At 48.3% G+C, this 19,118-nt stretch overlaps 1 protein-coding gene across 3 annotated transcripts in view; it reads right to left on the reverse strand.

Annotated features, from left to right (window-relative positions):
• The window catches only part of HIPK2 (homeodomain interacting protein kinase 2), a 177,707-nt gene that overhangs the window by 103,429 nt on the left and 55,160 nt on the right, over positions 1 to 19,118 (reverse strand). For all 3 annotated transcript variants that reach the window (XM_058531220.1, XM_058531200.1, XM_058531210.1), the window contains one exon: positions 16,726 to 17,809. In XM_058531220.1, coding sequence (XP_058387203.1) covers positions 16,726 to 17,809 — 1,084 coding nt within the window. The remainder of the gene's footprint in view (positions 1 to 16,725; positions 17,810 to 19,118) is intronic.

Consider the following 19,118-nt stretch of genomic DNA (forward strand, 5'->3'; position numbering starts at 1 on the left):
CACACTGGTGTGCCCAGGGGCCTCAAAGAGAGCTAAGATAAAGCTGCTCCTTCTGTTGCCAGGTAAAGGAAGAAAAAAAAAAACGAACCAAAATTTACTTTAGTGTTTCAGCCTAGCATCAGAAAAGTATAAATCATCCTAAAAAATTTGCTTTTGTAAGGATTTTTGAATCAGCTCTTGTAGCTACTACACAAATACAGCTCTCAAAACTACTCATATTCTAGCTGGTGTTTTTTAACAATTCAAGGTCTCATGTACAAATAAACCAAAAAGGGCCTAAATCTCAGTTCCCACTAAAATCTCATCCCATTCTAACTTCTCAGCCTGAAAAAGCTTTTTCCTTTTAAAAATTTATTAGGTGATCTTCACATAACATAAAATTCACCATTTTAAGGTAAACAATTCCGTGGCATTTAGGACATTCACAGTGCTATGCAACCACTGCCCCCATCTAGTTCCAAAACATTTCCATCACTCGAAGTAAAACTCCTTCCCCTTCAGCTGTTTCATCTCATTCCTCCCTCCTCCCAGTCCCTGTCAACCACCAATCTGCATTCTGTCTGTATAGATTTATCTATTCTGGATATTTCATATAAAGGGGATCATACAATATGTGACCTTTTGTGTCTGGCTTCTTTCACGCAGCCTGATGTTTTAGACGTACTTCCACATTGTAGCATGTATCAGTACTTCATTCCTTTTTATGGCTGACTAATGTTCTACTATGTGGATATACCACAATCTGTTTACACATTCATCCATTGGTGGATATCTCAGTTGTTTCCACCTTTTGGCTATTGTGAGTAATGCTGCTATGAACTTACGGGCACAAGTATTTGTTTGAGTCTCTGTTTTCAATTCTTTTGGGTATATACCTAAGTGTGGCATTGTGGGGATCACATAGTGATTCTATGCTTAACTTTTTGAGGAGCTGCCGAGTTGTTTTCCACAGTGGCTGCACCATTTTGCATTCCCACCAGCAATGTATGAAGGTTTCTGAAAAAGCTCTTTTAAACATATCTAATATACAAAAAAAATTCCTGAAGTGATTTTCACTAACGCTGACCTTTGCGGCTTATGAAAGGCTTCGGGAATTCGCATTAAGAGCTTTTCTTCAACAGGCCTTGTGAACTCTCTAATCCTCAAACTCCCCTATCAAGTATGGAGAATACGTTCATCACCAGAATGGACACCTGGGACATTTACAATCTAGTTAGTTGCTCAGGACACAATTATAAAACAAATCTAAGTCCAAAAGTTCCGTCAAATGCAAGGAGGCATAAAACACAGATTTTAAATGCAACCAGAATTTATAGCAGATGAGAAAGATGCATGGAGAGCAGAATGGCTAAAGAAAGATGAACAGAGAAATGAAACCTGAGTAAGACCTTGAAGGATGGGTATAATAAATAAAAACAGTAACTGGCGAGGAGCGCTTAGCACCACAGCCCGCCATGATCCAATCCAATGTCCTGCCTCATCCATGGGAGGCCCCGGCTCTGGTAATGGGCAGTACCTTGGGCAGCAAACACCCCAAGTGGGAGGCGCTGAAGAGCTGGGATCCTTCACCTCCCTCACCAGCACAGGGCACTATCTCATCTCCCAAGCGCCAGAGGGAGCATATCTCTTGCAGGTGAGCTCCCCTCCTACCCACTATGAAAGGCAATGTTGTCTTGTTTAGTTAGAAATATTCAATTTCTGTGGCAAAACAAACCCAGCAATTCTCATGCTGTGCAGGCAAAATGGAAAGCATTTAAGTGTGGTGAGTCCTGCTTGCTAGATGGAATGAGGGATAACATGAATATGTACACTGGCCCTCCCCGCTTCCTCACCTAGAGAACGCGACCCTACTTGGGCTGTGCGTGCCCTCCTTCCTCGGCTGGAAGTTAGACTTTGTGCTGAGAAGTTTTACGCAAGAGGAGGTAACACTGGGCGCGCTCGGGCCACGGCAGGGCCGGGGTGGGGGAGCGCAGGTCCCTCTGCGCCACGCACAAGGTGGTCCTTCCCAGCGCAGAAGCCCGCGGCACTGGAACTTAAGCGAACTTATGAAACGATTGCTCTCTACCCTGGCATCGCAGTTATCTGCATCCGTCCTGCTTACGTTGTCAGGAGTAAGCTCTTGCGGCCAAGGCTGACCCGTGCCTGAACCCACTGCGGCCGGCGCGCCTGGGACCACGAGCGGACGTGCGGCACACGCCGGGGGACACGCGTGCGCACTGAGGCTGTCCACCCACGCTGCCTGGTCTCCACCCCAGACTCGTTCATCTCAGAGCGGGCGCAGGTGCCGCCCTGTCCAGCGTCAAGGACACCACGTTTCACTGCCACCAGGACAGGGAGGGAGCAACAAACAAAACCGAGCCGTATGCAAATCCAGTGTCCGTGCAGAACCAAGCACGGGACTCCGGGCGTGACAGGAAAATGAATCTCTCAGCGGCACTCGCTAGACGACAGGACGCCCGTCTTTACGAGGGTGGAGAGGGCAGGAGGCCAGAGAGGAGACTGCCCGGATCAAACACATTCCTGAGCCTGCATGCGGCACGGGCCTGTCTAGAGGGGCTAGAGGCTGTCCCTCTGCATCCGTCGGATTTCTAGGATGCCTCGGCACAGGGTCTTCAGTGTCCCCAGGGCACTCAATGTCCCCAGCTTTCTGCAGTCGGGCAGGAATTGCCTGGACAGGGTGGGACACAGAGGCTGTACTTGTGGCTTGGCCACTAACACGTGGGTGACCCTAGGCAAGGCACTGACCACAGAGTGAGATGGGGACAATAATGCTGCCTGAGCTACCCGCAGAGTTATGATGATGGTCACACAAAACCACGTTCCTGGAACACTCAGAAAATGTGAGTCACCATCATCACCAAAGGCCGGGTCAAATACAAACTGTTATGTTTAGTTCAGATAGGGAGCTATGTATCCAACTCTTTAAATGGGGTTGTTTCCTATGGGTAAATATGCACTTTATTCTCTGTAATCTGCATTTTTACCATTAAACCTCCCACCCATGCCAGCCTATAAATAATCTTTCTTCTCAACTCGTTTCTCACGTGAGACTTTCTCACCAGAACTCCCCCTCACAGGAGCGAGTCCGGCCCACTCGGCACTTCTGCTAGTTTCTTTGGTGCCTTCAAGTTCCTGAGACTTTCGTCTAAATGGGTAAGCCCATAAGAGATGTTCTTTCCAAACAAGCCGCAGCACATTGCCCAAAGCCAGGGACAGTGTCCCCTCGGTGTCTGTAGTGTCACACATACAGTAGCTGTTCCATAGCACTCGCTGAGAAGAGCTTATAAAGTAAAGCAATGAGATGAAGATAGGTCTTTCTATACAAACCATGACACAATAGAAACATGAAAAGTTGGAAAAAAAATTTTTAATGACTCATTTCTCAAAGAAAAATCTATCTTCAATCTTACTGTTTCTGTCAGGGCCAGCAGAAACCTCCTTTGGATCTGCATGGCCCCAAACTGAGAGTCACACATGAACATATCTGTTGCAGGGCAGCCGTGACATCTGACAGTAAAGCAATTAACTGGCAACACTCTGAAAGCTAAGCTCCGCTTCACCGTGTCCCCCAGAGCCCGAGTATGGGATGTCTGGAGACTTCTCACCCACTGCTGGTGTGCCCACCTGGATTAGCTCGGGAGAGCCCTGGGAATACAAAGTAGAGGGAAGAGAAGGAAAATGAAAATCCAGGAACGGAGAGAAAGGGGCGGGTCGGCAGGTCATGGTTAGAAATAATATCTTTACAGTCTCTACTATGTGCAAGACACAGAGGGGCTCTGTGAAGCTAAACACGTGCTTCAAACTTACCCAGACCCTCCCAGTTCCCAGGGCCCGAGTGTGGGGCATCACCTAAGCCTGTGAGCTGAGGAAATGGCTTGTCAAGGAGGTTCAGAGAGTCCTCCCAAGTCACACAGTTGGTGGGACACTGAGACCCAGGTCTCTGTCTCCACGTCACTTCCCTAGATAAAGCTGGTGGTGTGGCTAGTCTTTTCAGGTCGCTGTAAAACGGTTGAGAACATCAGCTCTGGTTCTTTCATGGGGACTAAAAGCCAGACCCTGGGCCCAGGAAGTATATAATTTCCTTGGAGATCAAGTGGATGAATGAATGACTAACAAGACAGATTACACTAAATCCAAATGTTTTGAGAAGGAAGAGATCACTTCTGGTTGTTACCAATTCGGCAGGTGAGTTTCATGAAGGGAGTGGGGCAGGGCTGGATGTGGGGGCCTGGGTGGGACGGAGGGCAGGGGAGGCATCCTGAGCCGAGGGAGCAGTGCGGGCTCATGGCAGGCTGGGCGCTGAGGTCACGTGGGGTGAGGGGTGGGCTGGGGCCTGCTGAACAGGACTCTGAATTCCAGGTTAGGAACTGGGATGTGGGAGCCAGAGCAGGGAACAGAGGAAAGAACAGAGAAGGAAGGAGCTTTAGGGAATGTCTTCTGAGAAAGAAAAGGGAACATTTAAGAGCCAGGAAGGATGATCCCAGTGCCCCTCAGAACTAATGCAGAGAGAGCAGCCTGAGGGGCAGGATGGGGTGGGGAGAGTGGAAGACGAGCAGGGTGGTGTGGCCGTGAGCTCAGATCTGCAAACAAACGGACCTCTCACTGCCAGGAGAGTTCCAGAAACCCCATGTCTTAAACCGGCTGCTCTGAGCCACACAGGACACCGCGAGATGACATTTACACGCTGTTGACTTTCTCGTTTCCTCCAAGGAAACAAGTGAAAAGCTCCTGTCAGTGGGGAGGGGAAGGAAGGAACGGCTCTGTGCCCAGCGTGTGGCCTTGGGCCACAGCCCAGTTACTGGGGGCATGGCCCAGGTCGTGCTGCTGCGAACCGGCCTCGTCAAGCCTGGGATCACTGCTGGGGATGGGGGCCCCTCTCCAAGGCCCGTCACTTAGGACGTAAACAAGATAACCCACTGCATCCAAAATGGCACTCAGGTGCCCTCGCTCCAGCAGGGGACAAAAGACCGTTCCTGCAGAAGCTGCGACTTCTCTGCAATACAATAAGCAGGAAAATTCCCTCAGATGGGAGGTTGGCTGTAGGAAAAAGCTGGTTTGGGGAAAACTATGTTGTTTCACACACAGGTGCACTGGCCATGGCCATGACAACGTAAGAGCCAAGGGCAGGACCCAGTAGACGCAATAAGTCTGGCTGGCTGAATTCCAAGAAGACTTAACCCTCTTTCTGGACTTTCAAAGTCTTGGCTTTTCAGAGGTAACAGTTCGTCACTTCTCTGTTTCTAGTGGTCACTGTCCTTAACTTTCAGAGGACAAGTCCACAACCTACACACGAAACAGCACAGAAAATAAGGAAACTGTGTGACAGCAATGCACCATCAGCAGCTGTTTATTCCCCAGAGTTGTTTTCATAGGTTCCCCTGTCTGGCTGTTTCCAGAAATGATTGTTACTCTACTGGCCATCCTGTGACAGGATGAACAAAGATATCTCTTTTACCCAAACACAACACAACAAAACAAAAACAGGAAGAAAAACTAGGCAAGATAAGGTTGAAGGGTTTACTATTATCAGCAATTTCCTCAGAGGTCTTTAGGGGTAGATTTTAAAATTTTATTTTTAAAATATTTATTTAATTTTTTGATGTAAGTTCTATGAGTTCTAGCCCATGTACAGATTTGTGGTACCACCACCACCACCATCAGGACTCAGAGCAGTCCCATCCCCCTAAGATGTCCCTGCTGCTGCCCAGGGTGGCTGTTTGACTTGCACAAGTGAGAATATCTGACTCTCGGGGCCACATCTATTTATAGTGTGGGGGCTCACACTTAGTGCATTTTTACTTGTCAATATAAGTTCTAAGCTACAAAAAGAAGACTAGAAATCCTTCACTGGAAGTCAGTCCAGTGGCACCAACAGTTTGTTCCTCATGTTCTAGCCAAAAAACTTTTATTTTATAGTCCACGTTTACATAAATAAAATAAGGTTGTGACTGGAGTACACTTCCCCAGTCCATGAATCAGGACCAGAAGGGGCTCCAAATATGGGGAACCCTATAAACCAGTCTGCTGCCACTGAACACATACACCCAACACACCACACATACAACACACACCAACATCACACCCAACACCCAACACACACCAACATACACGCTGCCTTAGGGGAATCTTTAAGTAGAGTCTTTTGCATCACCCCAGTCTTGGCTCCTTGACCCTTCTGAGTTCAGCAGAGATGGCGAGCAGATGCAGGAAGTCACGGCAGGCGTCAAATGCCATATAACTTCATGAGGCTTCCAGTACACCGTCCGCCACTCTCCTGAGGCTTCTGGGCCCAGCCAAAGACTGCAGGACTGCACAGCTTTACTCAAGTATGCCAGCCGCAGCAGGATGGTGACGGCCCATGTCCTCAAGTCAAGAACAATCACCCGCCTGTCTCACCACACCAACATAGTTCTGTCATGTCCCCCTCCCAGTTCAGGGGAAGAGATGTCACTCCTCTTCTCAAATGTTAACCCCTTCACTGCTGCACTGGACACTGTCCCTTCCTGACACTGGAGGAAATGCACTAAACACACTCCCAGCTGTTCATTTAGCACCTACTGAATGTGAAGTAGACTGCTGGGCCTCCATGTGTCTACAGAGAGGAAAAAGAAATGATACACGATCCAAAGAAGCTTGGGGATACTGGGGATGTCCATAGCTAATAATGATACCAGGCCAAATAAAATAAACGCTAAAACAGAGGCACGTAAACTGTGAAGGGAGCCCAGGTGAAGTGAGATGGTTATTAATGACATAGCGGCCAGGTGCCAGGCCAGGTGCTAAGTGAGTTACACACATGCAGCCATCTCATTTCGTCCTTTTAACAACCTCAGGATCTGCTGCTATTTTTCCCTTATAAGAGAAAAGAACAATGAGCCTCAGAGAGGTTTCAGAACTTGCCTAAAGTCACACAGCGATAAAGTAGCGGATCTGGAATTCAAACCCAGGTCTGTCTGCCACATACAGTAACAATGGTGAGAATGACGTCAATGATAAGAGTGGTAGTGAGAATGATAACGGCAGCTAACATTTACTGAGTGCTGACTGTGCCAGGCCCGTGTGGAGCAGTGTGTGGTTAGTCCTATCCTTGGCAGGAAGCCTTTGTTCATTCAGATCATAAATATGAAGATGAAGTTACAGGACGTATCTAGCATGTCCGTAAGGCCTTAAAAACAGAAAAGCAGGTAAGAGGTTAGAGGCCCCGAGGACGGCCTGTCTTCATGCCCTCCAGGTGCTCCAGTCAGGTCTCGCTGTGCTCGGCCTCTTCTTCATGCTGGGAAGTCGTTTCTAATTTTCTGCGAGGGTATAATGGGACGTGACAGATGTTGGCTGATTTCAAGGAACTAATCTGTTAAAAGCCGAGTCAGCTATCTTCAGGTCTTAAATTGAAATCTCACAGGCGGAAAGGCAAGACGGGAATGAACATTTTTGGTGAGATGTGTTTGCTCCCCAAGAGGCTGATGTTGGGGGCCCCCATGATCCAGGGTTTGGAGATGCCGGATGCCATGGGCCCAAGGTTTAGGTAAACAGTGAAAGGACCTGTATGAAAGACTCTAAGAAACTGGGCATGTGATGGTTTCTGGTGGGTGACAGTGTGAGTGGGGCTATAAACACATGAGGCCACTGATACCATTCATTCATTCATTCGGCCAGTCAGTCATTCACTCATTCAACAAAGCAGCCTCGGGGAATGGAATCTACAACATCTGTTGAGCATGAAAGCAGAGAACACGGAAGATGAGTAATTCACCTCCACTTCCCTCTACCGTTTCTCTTACAAACTCCTATTTCAGGCACTCAGGCACCCCCCACTCCTGCTCAGATATTCTCTTTTGGAGCCCAGACTACCTCCCACCTCCAGCTGCAGGCTAGCCAGATAAGAATTCAACTTTGAATTCTTATCCTATAGTTCTTCCATTTGCCTAAAAAGGCATTTTCTCATTATTCCCTTTCCATTTAAAAATGCCACACATGTAACTAGTGGGGAGGACAAAGATGGATGCCCTGGGCACGGTGCTGTAGCTCACACTTTGGGGCTTTTGGGGGCGCATGTCACATTCCCTCTGATTTCAACCGCAGACGTGGTGGTCTGCTCTGTGCACCACAACACTTTGCTTTTCTGCTTCACCGCCTCCCCTGAGTCAGCTCAAGCCCACCCAGTCCTTGCACAGCTCGGCCCAAACAAAGGCACAGGAGAGTTAACGCCCTCCAGGGCCCTTAACCTGGGGAGGGGGGTGGTGGTGGACCACAGCCCCAGCCACCTGCCTTTCAGGGCACGATCCCCTAGAGGTAGAACAGAGCAGCCCCCTAATTCCTTACAGTATCACTCTCCTATTCTCTTACTCTGCTTCCTAAGCTCTTCTCTCAAATAGACTCCCTGCACCCAAGCCCTGTCTCAGGCTCTACTTGTGGGGACACCCAACCTAAGACAATTGCTTCCACAACATCACCATCTCCATGTCTGCCTAGGAACCAGGGGCACAGCCCGATACCAATACCAAGAGCCCTGATACTCCATCTGGCTTTAAGACCCCGTGAGCCAGCAGCTGATGGGGCCAAGGGAGACAGAAGACTCTAGGCTAGTCTTGCTGGCTTGCAAGGCTGTGGCTGGGAGCTCAACCTCCTTCTCTGGGGAGCCTGGTGAAGGAGTGGGTGAGTATCAAGAGATCCAAGGGCAGGAAGGAGAGGGTCCATTCCCTGGGGAGAGCACCTGGGACTTACAAGTGGCTCAAAGAACCAGAGAGAACGGGCAAAGCGATTCAAGGGCGACACACTTTGCCTTCTTGGTTTAACGAGAGATGTCTACCGTGGGCAGATGAGGACAGCAGAGCCTGGCACGCTCAGCCCCTGGCTCCCCAGGGACAGCTCATTCCATTACAGATTTGGGGGCAGAACTGCATAGCTGAGGGCACTCCTACTCATTTCTTGAAACCTCAGCACAAAGCACAGTGTCTGGCACATCTTCGGAATTCAAACAATCACTTGTTCGATGCATAAATGAGGATTATAGCTCCAAACCCAGCTGTGGCGACAGGGAGAGCTCAGTAGCTACTTAGCTGTAAGTGCTACATCTGTTGTAAATTATGCAAAAAGTCACATATATGAACGTCTCCTCTGCTGTTCATCTGCTTTCCTGCTCTCACCCAACTCCAACCGCTCTCCGCCTAACCACCCAGTCACTCGCCAGTCCACCAACCCACGTAACCTCTCCTATCACACTCGCCAACTGTTTTTGAATCTTCACTGTCACCACCATTGGGGTATAAGGGGTTTGGCCAAGTAATCTAACAACTGGGCCCCACGGGGGGGCGGCTATCAACACTCAGATGAAAGATCAACAGCTCGATCCCAGGCTGTTGCCATGGCCTCGCTTCTCCCATCTTCACAGGGCATGTAGTACACTCCCCCATGGGGCAACAGACTCTGGAATCCAAGCCATCTAGAGTAACAGTCCTCAAAGGATAAAAATAATAATAAGTAATAAAGAGGGAGGGAGGAAACTTCAGGAGGTGATGGATCTGTTTAAGGCATAGATTGTGGTGATGGTTTCACGGGTGTATACTTATCTCCAAACTCATCAAGTTGTACACATTGAATAACGTACAGCTTTTTGTATGTCAATCATACCTCAATAAAGTAGGTTTTTTTAAGAAAAAGAATTAGGGGGCTGGCCCGGTGGCACAGTGGTTAAGTTCACGCACTACGCTTCGGCGGCCCGGGGTTCGCAGGTTTGGATCCCAGGCATGGACCTACATACTGCTTATCAAGCCATGCTGTGGCAGGTGTCCCACATATAAAGTAGAGGAAGATGGGCACAGATATTAGCCCAGGGCCAATCTTCCTCAGCAAAAAGAGGAGGATTGCAATAGATGTTAGCTCAGGGCTAATCTTCCTCACCAAAAAAAAAAGAAAAAGAAAAAAGAATTAGCTGCAGAGCTTGTTTACATGTATGTCACCTGGTCCCACCTCACCCCCAGGGAGCCTGTTAGATTTCTTGTGTGACCAAGGAATCTCCATTTTTAACAAGCACCTGGATGACAGTGGGGCAGGAGGGTCCTTGGATCATACTTCGAAAACAACCAGTTTATACCTGGAGCCCAAGAGTGGTTTTGGCCCTACTGTCCTCAGGTTTGGGGACATGTAGTGGCAGCTCTGCAGCAAGGCAGAAAACTGGGCCAAGTTTCCAAGGTGTTAACTCTGCCTCCGCACCTGGGCCCTCCAGGGTGGCTCCTGTGATCTGTGAAGGTGCACGGTATTTCAACGTCTTTGAAGGTGTGCGTGTGTCCTTGCGGGCATGTGCTTGTTTGTTGCGTGTCTGTGTGTCTCCCTTCATGTGGTGGGCATCAGCATCTCTGCTAGAGTTGAGCATTAGCTTCTGTCACCAAGGTGCTCACAAGCACGCCTATGTCTGCATATGTCATGCACGGGCTCGTATTGGGCTGAGTGTGTGTGTGTGAGTGTGCATCTGTGCGTGCAGGGGAGACTGGAACACCTGGGCAGAGATAACTCAAATACACACAGAGGTTCCCACTTCAATCATTTCATACTAGAGAAAATTTTCATTTCAAATTATTTCACCATACAGCTCGTCCTGGAGAGGAGAAAGGGAAAACTGAAGATAAGCTAAGAGTCCAGATAACTTATTGATTACTTCTCCTCAGAAAAGAAGTTGCAACTCTAAAAGCTTTCACATATTTATAACTGTCTCCCTGGGTGAATGAGATCGTCAGTGGGTTGAATATTTCACTTAATATCCTCAAGTGTAAACTAGCACCTTTTCCTGTTGTATCTAGTAATAAAAGACAAATTAACTTAAAAAGCTAATGCCTGCAATGCAATTGCTTTCAAAGTTGTTCTCAATCAAACCTAACTCCTAGTCAGGTACCTTTTATACTTTATAATCTGCACAGCTATGCAATTTTTGAAACTACTTATGTTTAGGGCTTTATAAAGCCATGCCCCTTTTTGAAGTGACTTAAGAGTGAGGCATTTTGGAATATGCCATGTTCCCTGCTGATGGGGGAAGATCATGGAGGGTTCCCAGTCTGAGCTAACGAGGTCAAGGTCAACCCACAGGTGAGGAAAGTGTCCCCTGGCTGTGACTGAACCACTAAGTCTGGAAATTTGTCTTGTAAACACAGGCCCTGGTCATAATGGGATCCAGATGCAGGAGTGTGGATGGCTCACAGTTAGCTGGGGATAGGCAGCTCCAGGACTGGACCTAAAGTCATCTCTCCTTCCAGAGCCTACGACTCGAGAGCAGTGGTGGGATTTGAAACCAGGGTCTGAAGAGACCAGAGCTTCAGAAGTGTGCCTTACAGAAAGCAAAGTCAATGAATAAAAGAGCGAAACAGACAAAAACAGTTCTCTTGAAGTCAATTCTGTAATCAAAGCACCAGAAAAGTTAAAAGCACTAAAAGTGTTCACATTTATACTGGGGGGGATCCCCCATTATAATCCAGGGCCTCTTCTCTTTATTCTTGAATAACTACTATTGTCTCCTAGCCTCTGGGTGCCCCCAACTTTTCTTTTTTTGCCATTCCAATTGATTAACTTCACTAACATCTTTAACTTCATTAAATTTCTCCTTTGTTAAATCCAAGCCCCTCAAGCCTACCTCAGAATTCTCCACTGTCAGACCTCACTCACTGAACCCTTCTTGTCAGCCCTTCCAAGCATCATTCCTTCCTTCAACTCCTTCCAGGTGTCACTGTGGTTCCCCCATCCTCCATTATTTATTCCAATCTCTGGAGTCCCCAGGCTCCCCCACCCTCCATCTCACATTTCCTTTAAGACCTACCTCAAGATTCCTTCAGTATAGCTCTCGCTCTGTAAACTTTCCCTATCAACCCATCTTGCAAAATCTTTCACTGACTTTGAATTTCTTTAACTGGTTTTTCTCATCCTTGGTTCCCCAGAGTCTCAATAAGTATCTGCTGAGTGATCAAATATGCACAATATCAAAGCATCAGAATTACACCCTAGGCAGTCTGTGTCTTTTAATCTCCTAAGGGGGCTGTAAACCCCTCAGGATTGGAGATCATGCCCTATCTTGTGCTGTTCAGTAGATCTACCACAGGACACACTGATGAGGTATGTAGGTAGGTGTGTAGGTACCTGATGAATTGAACTGAATTAAAATATCTCTCTACCCCCACCTAAAACAACGATGGAATCAAACAGAAGACAGTCTCTGCAACCAAAAGAATCAGGGAAGGTTAGAGTATTCTGGAAAAGTAGATTACTGGCCATTTGTTATGTCCTAAATTTTTATGCCCATTTTTTTTGTCTTAGTAATGGTCTTAAGTGTTTCAAATTAAGTCTAGACAAGAGCATTCTGAATAGCCCAGAAACAAAAAAATCTACACATTTTAATCGCTGACTATCCTTTGCCTGAATGGCATGTCTTTTCGTTTGTTCTTCCTGAGAGTAGAGCTTAATGTTTGGTCTTGTTTTTAGTTTGCTGGTCATGCTGATAGTGGAAATACCCCAGCATCAATGTACTACTTGCTCCAAAAACACTTGCATCAATGTAAAATGAAATAGGGAAACGGCAGGGACTTCCAAGTGAGGTAAAAGAAGTAAACAGGATGACCTACAATGCCATTCCTTACAGGTGAACAACTGAAAGGTGACACCATTAAGGAAATCCCTTTCTCCCATGAGCAGTGTTTCTCAAAGAGTGGCCATAGGGCCATCTGCACAAGCTCACCTCCAATTCCCTGTGGTGAATCTTGGTCTGTGTTGCGGGGAGAGGGGCGGCGGCCGTACTCCTCTGGAGATTCTGGGGCAGTGGTGGGTCTGGGGCAGGACCTTGGTGAAAATGTGTTCTTAACAAGCTGTCCAGGTGACTCTCATGCACACTAAAGCTTGAGAACCGGTGAGGTTTGACAGTTAACTACGTAACTGACCTTCAAGTTGGAAGGAAATACTCACGCACCAGACTTAAACTGAAAAAGAAGACTTCGTTTCCTGAAAAACACACAATCAGGCTTGCCTCACAGAATACCTACAGCAATATACCCCCAACCTTGTCTAAGCAAATGCCTAATAGCTGGGGAAACAGTTCACTCCCCGCCACACCACCTACTTTTCCAGGCCGAGGATAGGAACATCTCTTTATGTCATACTGTTTCCATGTCACTAGGGGATGAGGGTGGGATGAGACATTTAATACCGTCCAATTTAAAACAGAGAGGGACATGTAAGTGTTTTCCCCTTTGCAAGTGAGAGGGCCCCAGGGAATCACATGCGCAGCCGATATAGGGGGACGCTAGGGGAACCAAGCGCTGCCGACGCTGGATCCCCAGTGGGGTGACTTCTCTACCCCAGGCAGTTCAAACACAGGACATTCTTTCAAGATGTAGCTGAAGATGTCTTCCTTCTCAGACTAACAAAAGACAACTGAGGAGCTTTTATCCGCTCCCCCACCCCCATAAGAAGGCAAAGCAATCGGGAAAATCAACTTGATAAATGTGGCCTGGAGTTGGCTGTCCCACATAGCTAGGACTAACGCAGACAGAGCTGGAGACTGTCCTCAAACACTCGTCTTGCTCTGTATGGTAACAGAGTACTCCGAGGTTCAGACAAGGCTGGGGGACAAACAGGACGTCCTGACCAATTTAGAGATGAAGCATCATTTCAGGCAGGAAAGTTGGGCTGGCTTTCATGTTGACTGTGCCCTTGAACGCACAGCTGGGCACAAGGGGGCCCACCATGAGGACCCGAAGGACGCTGGCCTTTCTGGCCAAGGTGACCATGAGGAGGAAGAGGTTATCCTGCTCAGAACGCTAGGCAGCCCGTCGCTTACAGGCTAAAGAGAGGGGGTAATATCACACTCAGAGGGAGGGAAATGGGGGTGCAGGGGCCCAAAGTGGAGGACGGGGAGAGGAGAGCTAATGAGAGCCCTGGGACTGTCGGCAAACGAGCCTTCAACACCTGCCGGAGGTGCTTCTCCTGTCACCCCGGCTTCCTGAGCTGGGGTCCCTGCACCAGGGCAGACACGAAAGCACAGTAAAACTGGAGAGTCCATCTGCAGGAGACGGGTGGGGAGTGTCGCATGAGCACAAGGAGGTGAGAAGACCAGAGAGCTTAAGAATCCCCAAGTTGACTTCCTTGATTCATCAAGTTTTGCTCTAAGTACATGTTGCCTTTTACATAGAGTTTTTAAGTCTTTTTACAAGTTGCCATGCTCAATTTTTAGTAAACATGAATGAAGCCAGTATTTGGTCACTAAACAGCAATTCAGGATAACTAAACTATAAAAGCCCGAGCGGCCCAACTTCCCCGCAGTTCACCTTAAATTCAGGCCAAGACCTAGGAAGAAGTACCTTTGGCATGCTGAATTGGCACACCTAAATATAAAGTGACAACAGCAGTGGAGAGCTGGCCACGGCAGCGCTATCCCTCAGACGGCCTGGTGACCGTGATGACGCCACCCAGAGCTCGCTTTCAAAGAAGAGCACTATCTACAGAGGACCCGTGCCGTCCCAACCACCGCCCATCCTCCTCCTTCAACGCCTCCCTCTGCCTTCAAGCCCAGGCTCCCCCTCCCTCCGTGGCCACAGCACTGGGCTCAGGGCTCCCCTCCCCACTCAGCTCTGAGGAGAAATGCCTGACTGCAGAGCAGAGGGACAGAGAGCAGACCACCGAGGTCTAAGAAGCGAGCGAGTGGAAAGGCAACAGGTGAGCAGGAGTTGATCCCTCCCTCCGGAGCCTGGCAGGGAGGCAGGGGCAAGCAGGGGCTCCTCCGCAGAGGGGGAAGATGCTCGCACACCTGAACTTAGTGTGAAGGGAATGGCTGGTGAAGGACAGAGGTAAGACCCTAGAAAAAAGCTGTGGTCGCTCAGGAAATGCCTCCTACAGGGAGGGCAGGCCAAGCAGGGGAGAGAGCACAAGCGGAGGGGCCTCGAAACGTGTCTGAGTTAGGATTAAGATGAGGAAGGGGAGAGGGGCAGGCCGGGATCTGTGTCTTGTGGCTACAGACCTCCCAGGGAAGGAGGGTGTAAGGTCAGCTACCAAGACCGGTGACCCACAGCTGAAGGACGCGGCGAGGAGCACCGGGCAGGAGGGGTCTGCAGTGGTCTGTGCGGAGCCGGCCGGGGCGAGCGGTGAGCACACTGGGACACGAGGTCAGCCTCAGGAACGGGGGACGGGCCAGCCGTGCTGGCATGGCTCTAGCACATGTTCCAGCCCCTTCTCCATGGCCTGGAAGGAAGCGTGGAGAAAGCACATCCACCATCGGAGTGTCAGGGCAGAAGCGCTCAGGAACAGATGAGTCTTGGGATTCTGGTTTTACTGCCCTCGTGTCAATCTCTTACATGTGTATCAGTCCTATCTTCTCAGGGGAGTTTTAGTTTCATTTCTTGCCAACTTCCATTTTCACCGGTCTTTTCAACATCAACTCAAACAACCCACCGTAACCTCCATAGAACAGACTCGCTTGCTTCCCATTTCTAGCCACTCCTTCCTGAGTGCCGAACACACGCTGGACATCGACCAAAGCACTTAAACTGATCACAGCATTCCATCATCCCCACAGCTCCACAGGCTGGTGACCAGATTTTCCCAGGTTATGGGTGAGGAAACGAAGGTGTAGAGAAATGAGGCAACACGCCCAAGTCGCACAGCCTAGCGAGTGAAGGGATCAGGTTCAACCCCAGCTTCTCCTCACTCCAAAGCCAGTGCTCTCATCTGGGTCCCCCCAGTGGCGGTTCTCAATCCTGGCTGTGCACTGGAACCCCCAGAAAAGCCATAAAAAACCCATTTAGGACCCCGTTCCCAGAGATGTGGATGCAGTTTGTGCAGACTGGGACCCAAGCCAGCTTATGTTTTAAAGCCCCCCCAGTTGATTTTAATCTTGTAGCCAAGGCTGGGAACCAGTATGCTAGAGACACCAGGAGGGCGAGTGCCTAACCTCTGCTGTCGTGGCTGGTCCCGGTACCCAGCACTGTGCCTGGCACATGTAAGAAGTGAAATAAATCCCTGTTGAATGAGTGAAGGGATGAAAGCTTTGCACTTCCCTACCAAGGGTACTTCAATCCTTCCATCATCCTGACCCCAAACTTGGAGTTCGCTCACCACAGGAGCAAGCTGATTGGCTCCCAGGCTGCAGTCTCTCCCTTCTTCCATGCCTCATCTACAGGGATGTACAAGCCGTCTTCTCAAAGCATCGCCTTCATCCTGTTACCCTCTGTTGTTCAAACGCCTCAGTGCTTGCTCCATGTTTAAGGATACAATTGCAATCCCTTAGTCTGCTATTTAATACTCCAACAAACTGGTTCCAACCTATCCTTTCAATACCACCACCCACAGATCCTCTATTCTGGCCAACCGGGTGTTCTCCTTGTCTCCTATGTGGAGTCTTGTGCGTTCCTGCTGGAGTGACTTCAGGAATGCACGTCCCTTTCTCTCCTCCGCCTGTCTGGATCCTGCCCTTCCTGGAGGCTCTAACTGCCCTGCTCTGCCTTTGCTCTTCACCCCAGCCTCCAGGAATCCCTTCCAACTCTCAACATCTATGCCAAGACTCTTACTTGGCACCATTCTTACATGGCTTTTAATCATCATTTCAATGTGCACATCTCAATTTCCCAACTAAATTATGATCACTTGAGGGCAGCAACTGCAGGGGTAGAATTTTATCTGCCCCCAGTGACTAACACTGCACATTCTCTGTGAATGCCACTGGGCATTCAGTGTCTCCTGTCTTGGTGCAAATGGTCTTACCTGTAATATCTGGACTGCAAGTAGGTGGAACACACAGCCTTGGACACGTGACTGGCTGAACCAAAGTCGATGACCTTTACTCTGTATGGTTGTCTAGATGGATCTACCAGCATGATGTTTTCTGGTTTGAGGTCAGCATGGATAAGACCTAGGCTTTTTAGTTTCATCAGGGCTGTGGCTACCTGCTGGAGGACCGGGCGTATGTATTTGAGGGGCAAGGGGCTAAACTTGTTCTGCTTCAGAAAGTCATAGAGGTTCTGCTCCAACATCTCAAAGACCAAGCACGTGTGATTCTTGTGCTGGAAGCACTCATAGGCCCGGACAAAGTTGTAGTCATCAGCACTCTCGGTGCTCAAGCGGGCCAGGATGCTCACCTCAATCTGACCTTGTCGGGCGTATGACGGGTGGTTCTTCAGGATCTTGATGGCCACAATTTCATTGGTGCCCCGTTTCCAGCACTTGACCACTTGCCCAAACGTCCCTCTGCCTAAGAACTCTAAAACTTCATAAGTGTTGGTCATGGAGCACAGCACCTCATGCTGGACTAGCTGATAATCACCTTCACTGTTGGAGCCACTGTTTTTGGAGGTGGCAGTCGATGTGGTGGCAGTGGCTACAGTGGCCCCACTTGCATTATTCTGAATCATGGGGGGATGCTCTTCAATGATCTGCACGCTGCTTGTGTTCTCAATCTCCTCACTCTTACGCTTGAGTCCACATTTTTGGTAGGTATCAAGAAGGCTCACAGTGCTTCGACGCATTAGGTTATGTGGTCCGCCGAGGACCTGCCCAGTGACAGAAGTGCTACTTGCTGATGTTACGACTATGTGCCCGGTGCTTCCTGGGAAGATGATGGTCTGCTCGTAAGGTAGGCTTGGGTTTGGGATTGGCAAGGAGGTGCTGACGGTTGTGGTGGCTGGCTGAGAAGGTGGTATGTTCTTGCTCTGGCTATACACTTTGCTGTGCGAGCCGTACCCAGTCATGTCCCAGTTGGAACTCGGCTCTACTTTCAGTTTCTTCACACTACAGAAGGCACTTGATTGAAGGGTGTGAGGGGAGAAAACTTGCACATGTGAGGCCATACCTACAAGAAAAAGAAAGGGAAAATAAATATTTTAGTCACCGTTGCATGAGTGAACTTAACAGACTCATCTCAGTTCTGACCAGTGGCTTGGGTCCTACAGAATATTTTCCTCTCACTTCAAAAGAAGGTTGCAGAAGTGAATCTATTCCACTCCGAAACACATTCTGGTCGCTCAGTTTGTGGGGTGAAGTAGTTCCAGTGTTCCACCTACCACCATTAGGAGGGTGGGAGACTCGTAGAGTACAGCCAGGAATACAGTCAAGATCTGGATACAGAATTAGAATACTAGGACTTGTTCATTATTTATTTTTTTATAGATATCATTTGTGATAGACACGGATTTTTCCTTAATTCTCACTGCATTGCAATCCTACTAAAACGAAAGACAAGATCAGGCGGCCCAGTTAACTGTTATATTCTTCATTGTTCCACATGGTCAGCTACTCCTTGTCACAGACCCTGTCAGGTTCACTTGTTTGAGGAAACATCTTCCCACATAAGTCCAGTCACAGAGCCACTCATGATCTACTAGCTTCTGCATGAACCATATTTACCCCCTGGGATCTTAGTCATCTTAAATGAATTCTGTAGAATTGAGTAGACCAGCAGTTGGTCTGATGTTTTCATTTAGACAGTCTAACATTATATTAGCCTTTTTGGCGGGGAGTGGGTAGCACAATTCATGGGCTCTAATTACTCACTTTTCTGCTAAATTTATCTAGAAAGTACTATTTCATACCAACATCTCACCCACAATTTATATATCCTCAGAAATCTATAAGACCATAATTCTGGAATAGTCGTACAATTTATCATTTTGGTGATACTGAAAGAAACAAAAATTCATAGAAAATATATTAAGGAAAAATACTAAGACGATGAGGAAAGATAAGTTCTTAAAGGTGAAAGTACAAACAAACATTGCCCATCTTCTAAGCTGTAGTTGATAAACATTTCTTATAGTAGCACAAGGTAAGTGGGGTTTCTATCAAGCAGCGTTGGTTTTTAGCCATCCTAGTATCTGTGTCTTTCTGACCCCTTGGCATTACCTAGAGTGGTTACTTAACATTTTCCTTTTCACCCTGTCACCCATTACCCTAGTCCACCTTCTCTTAACAGACAACCCACCTTCCACTTTGTCCAGAAGCCCGAGGTCAGCAGCCTTGCTTTCCACCTTTATTCTCTTCATTTTAAAATATTCCTGAATCAACATCCATTCTCCATCCTCTCTCCCTTCTCTCTGGTCTCAGAGGAAGAGGTGTCTCTCCTTTCCAACACTACAAGTTGCCCCTATTCTCATGATTTATCC

This window comes from Diceros bicornis, chromosome 3, assembly GCF_020826845.1.
Source record: "Diceros bicornis minor isolate mBicDic1 chromosome 3, mDicBic1.mat.cur, whole genome shotgun sequence".
In the NCBI taxonomy this organism is placed as follows: domain Eukaryota; kingdom Metazoa; phylum Chordata; class Mammalia; order Perissodactyla; family Rhinocerotidae; genus Diceros; species Diceros bicornis.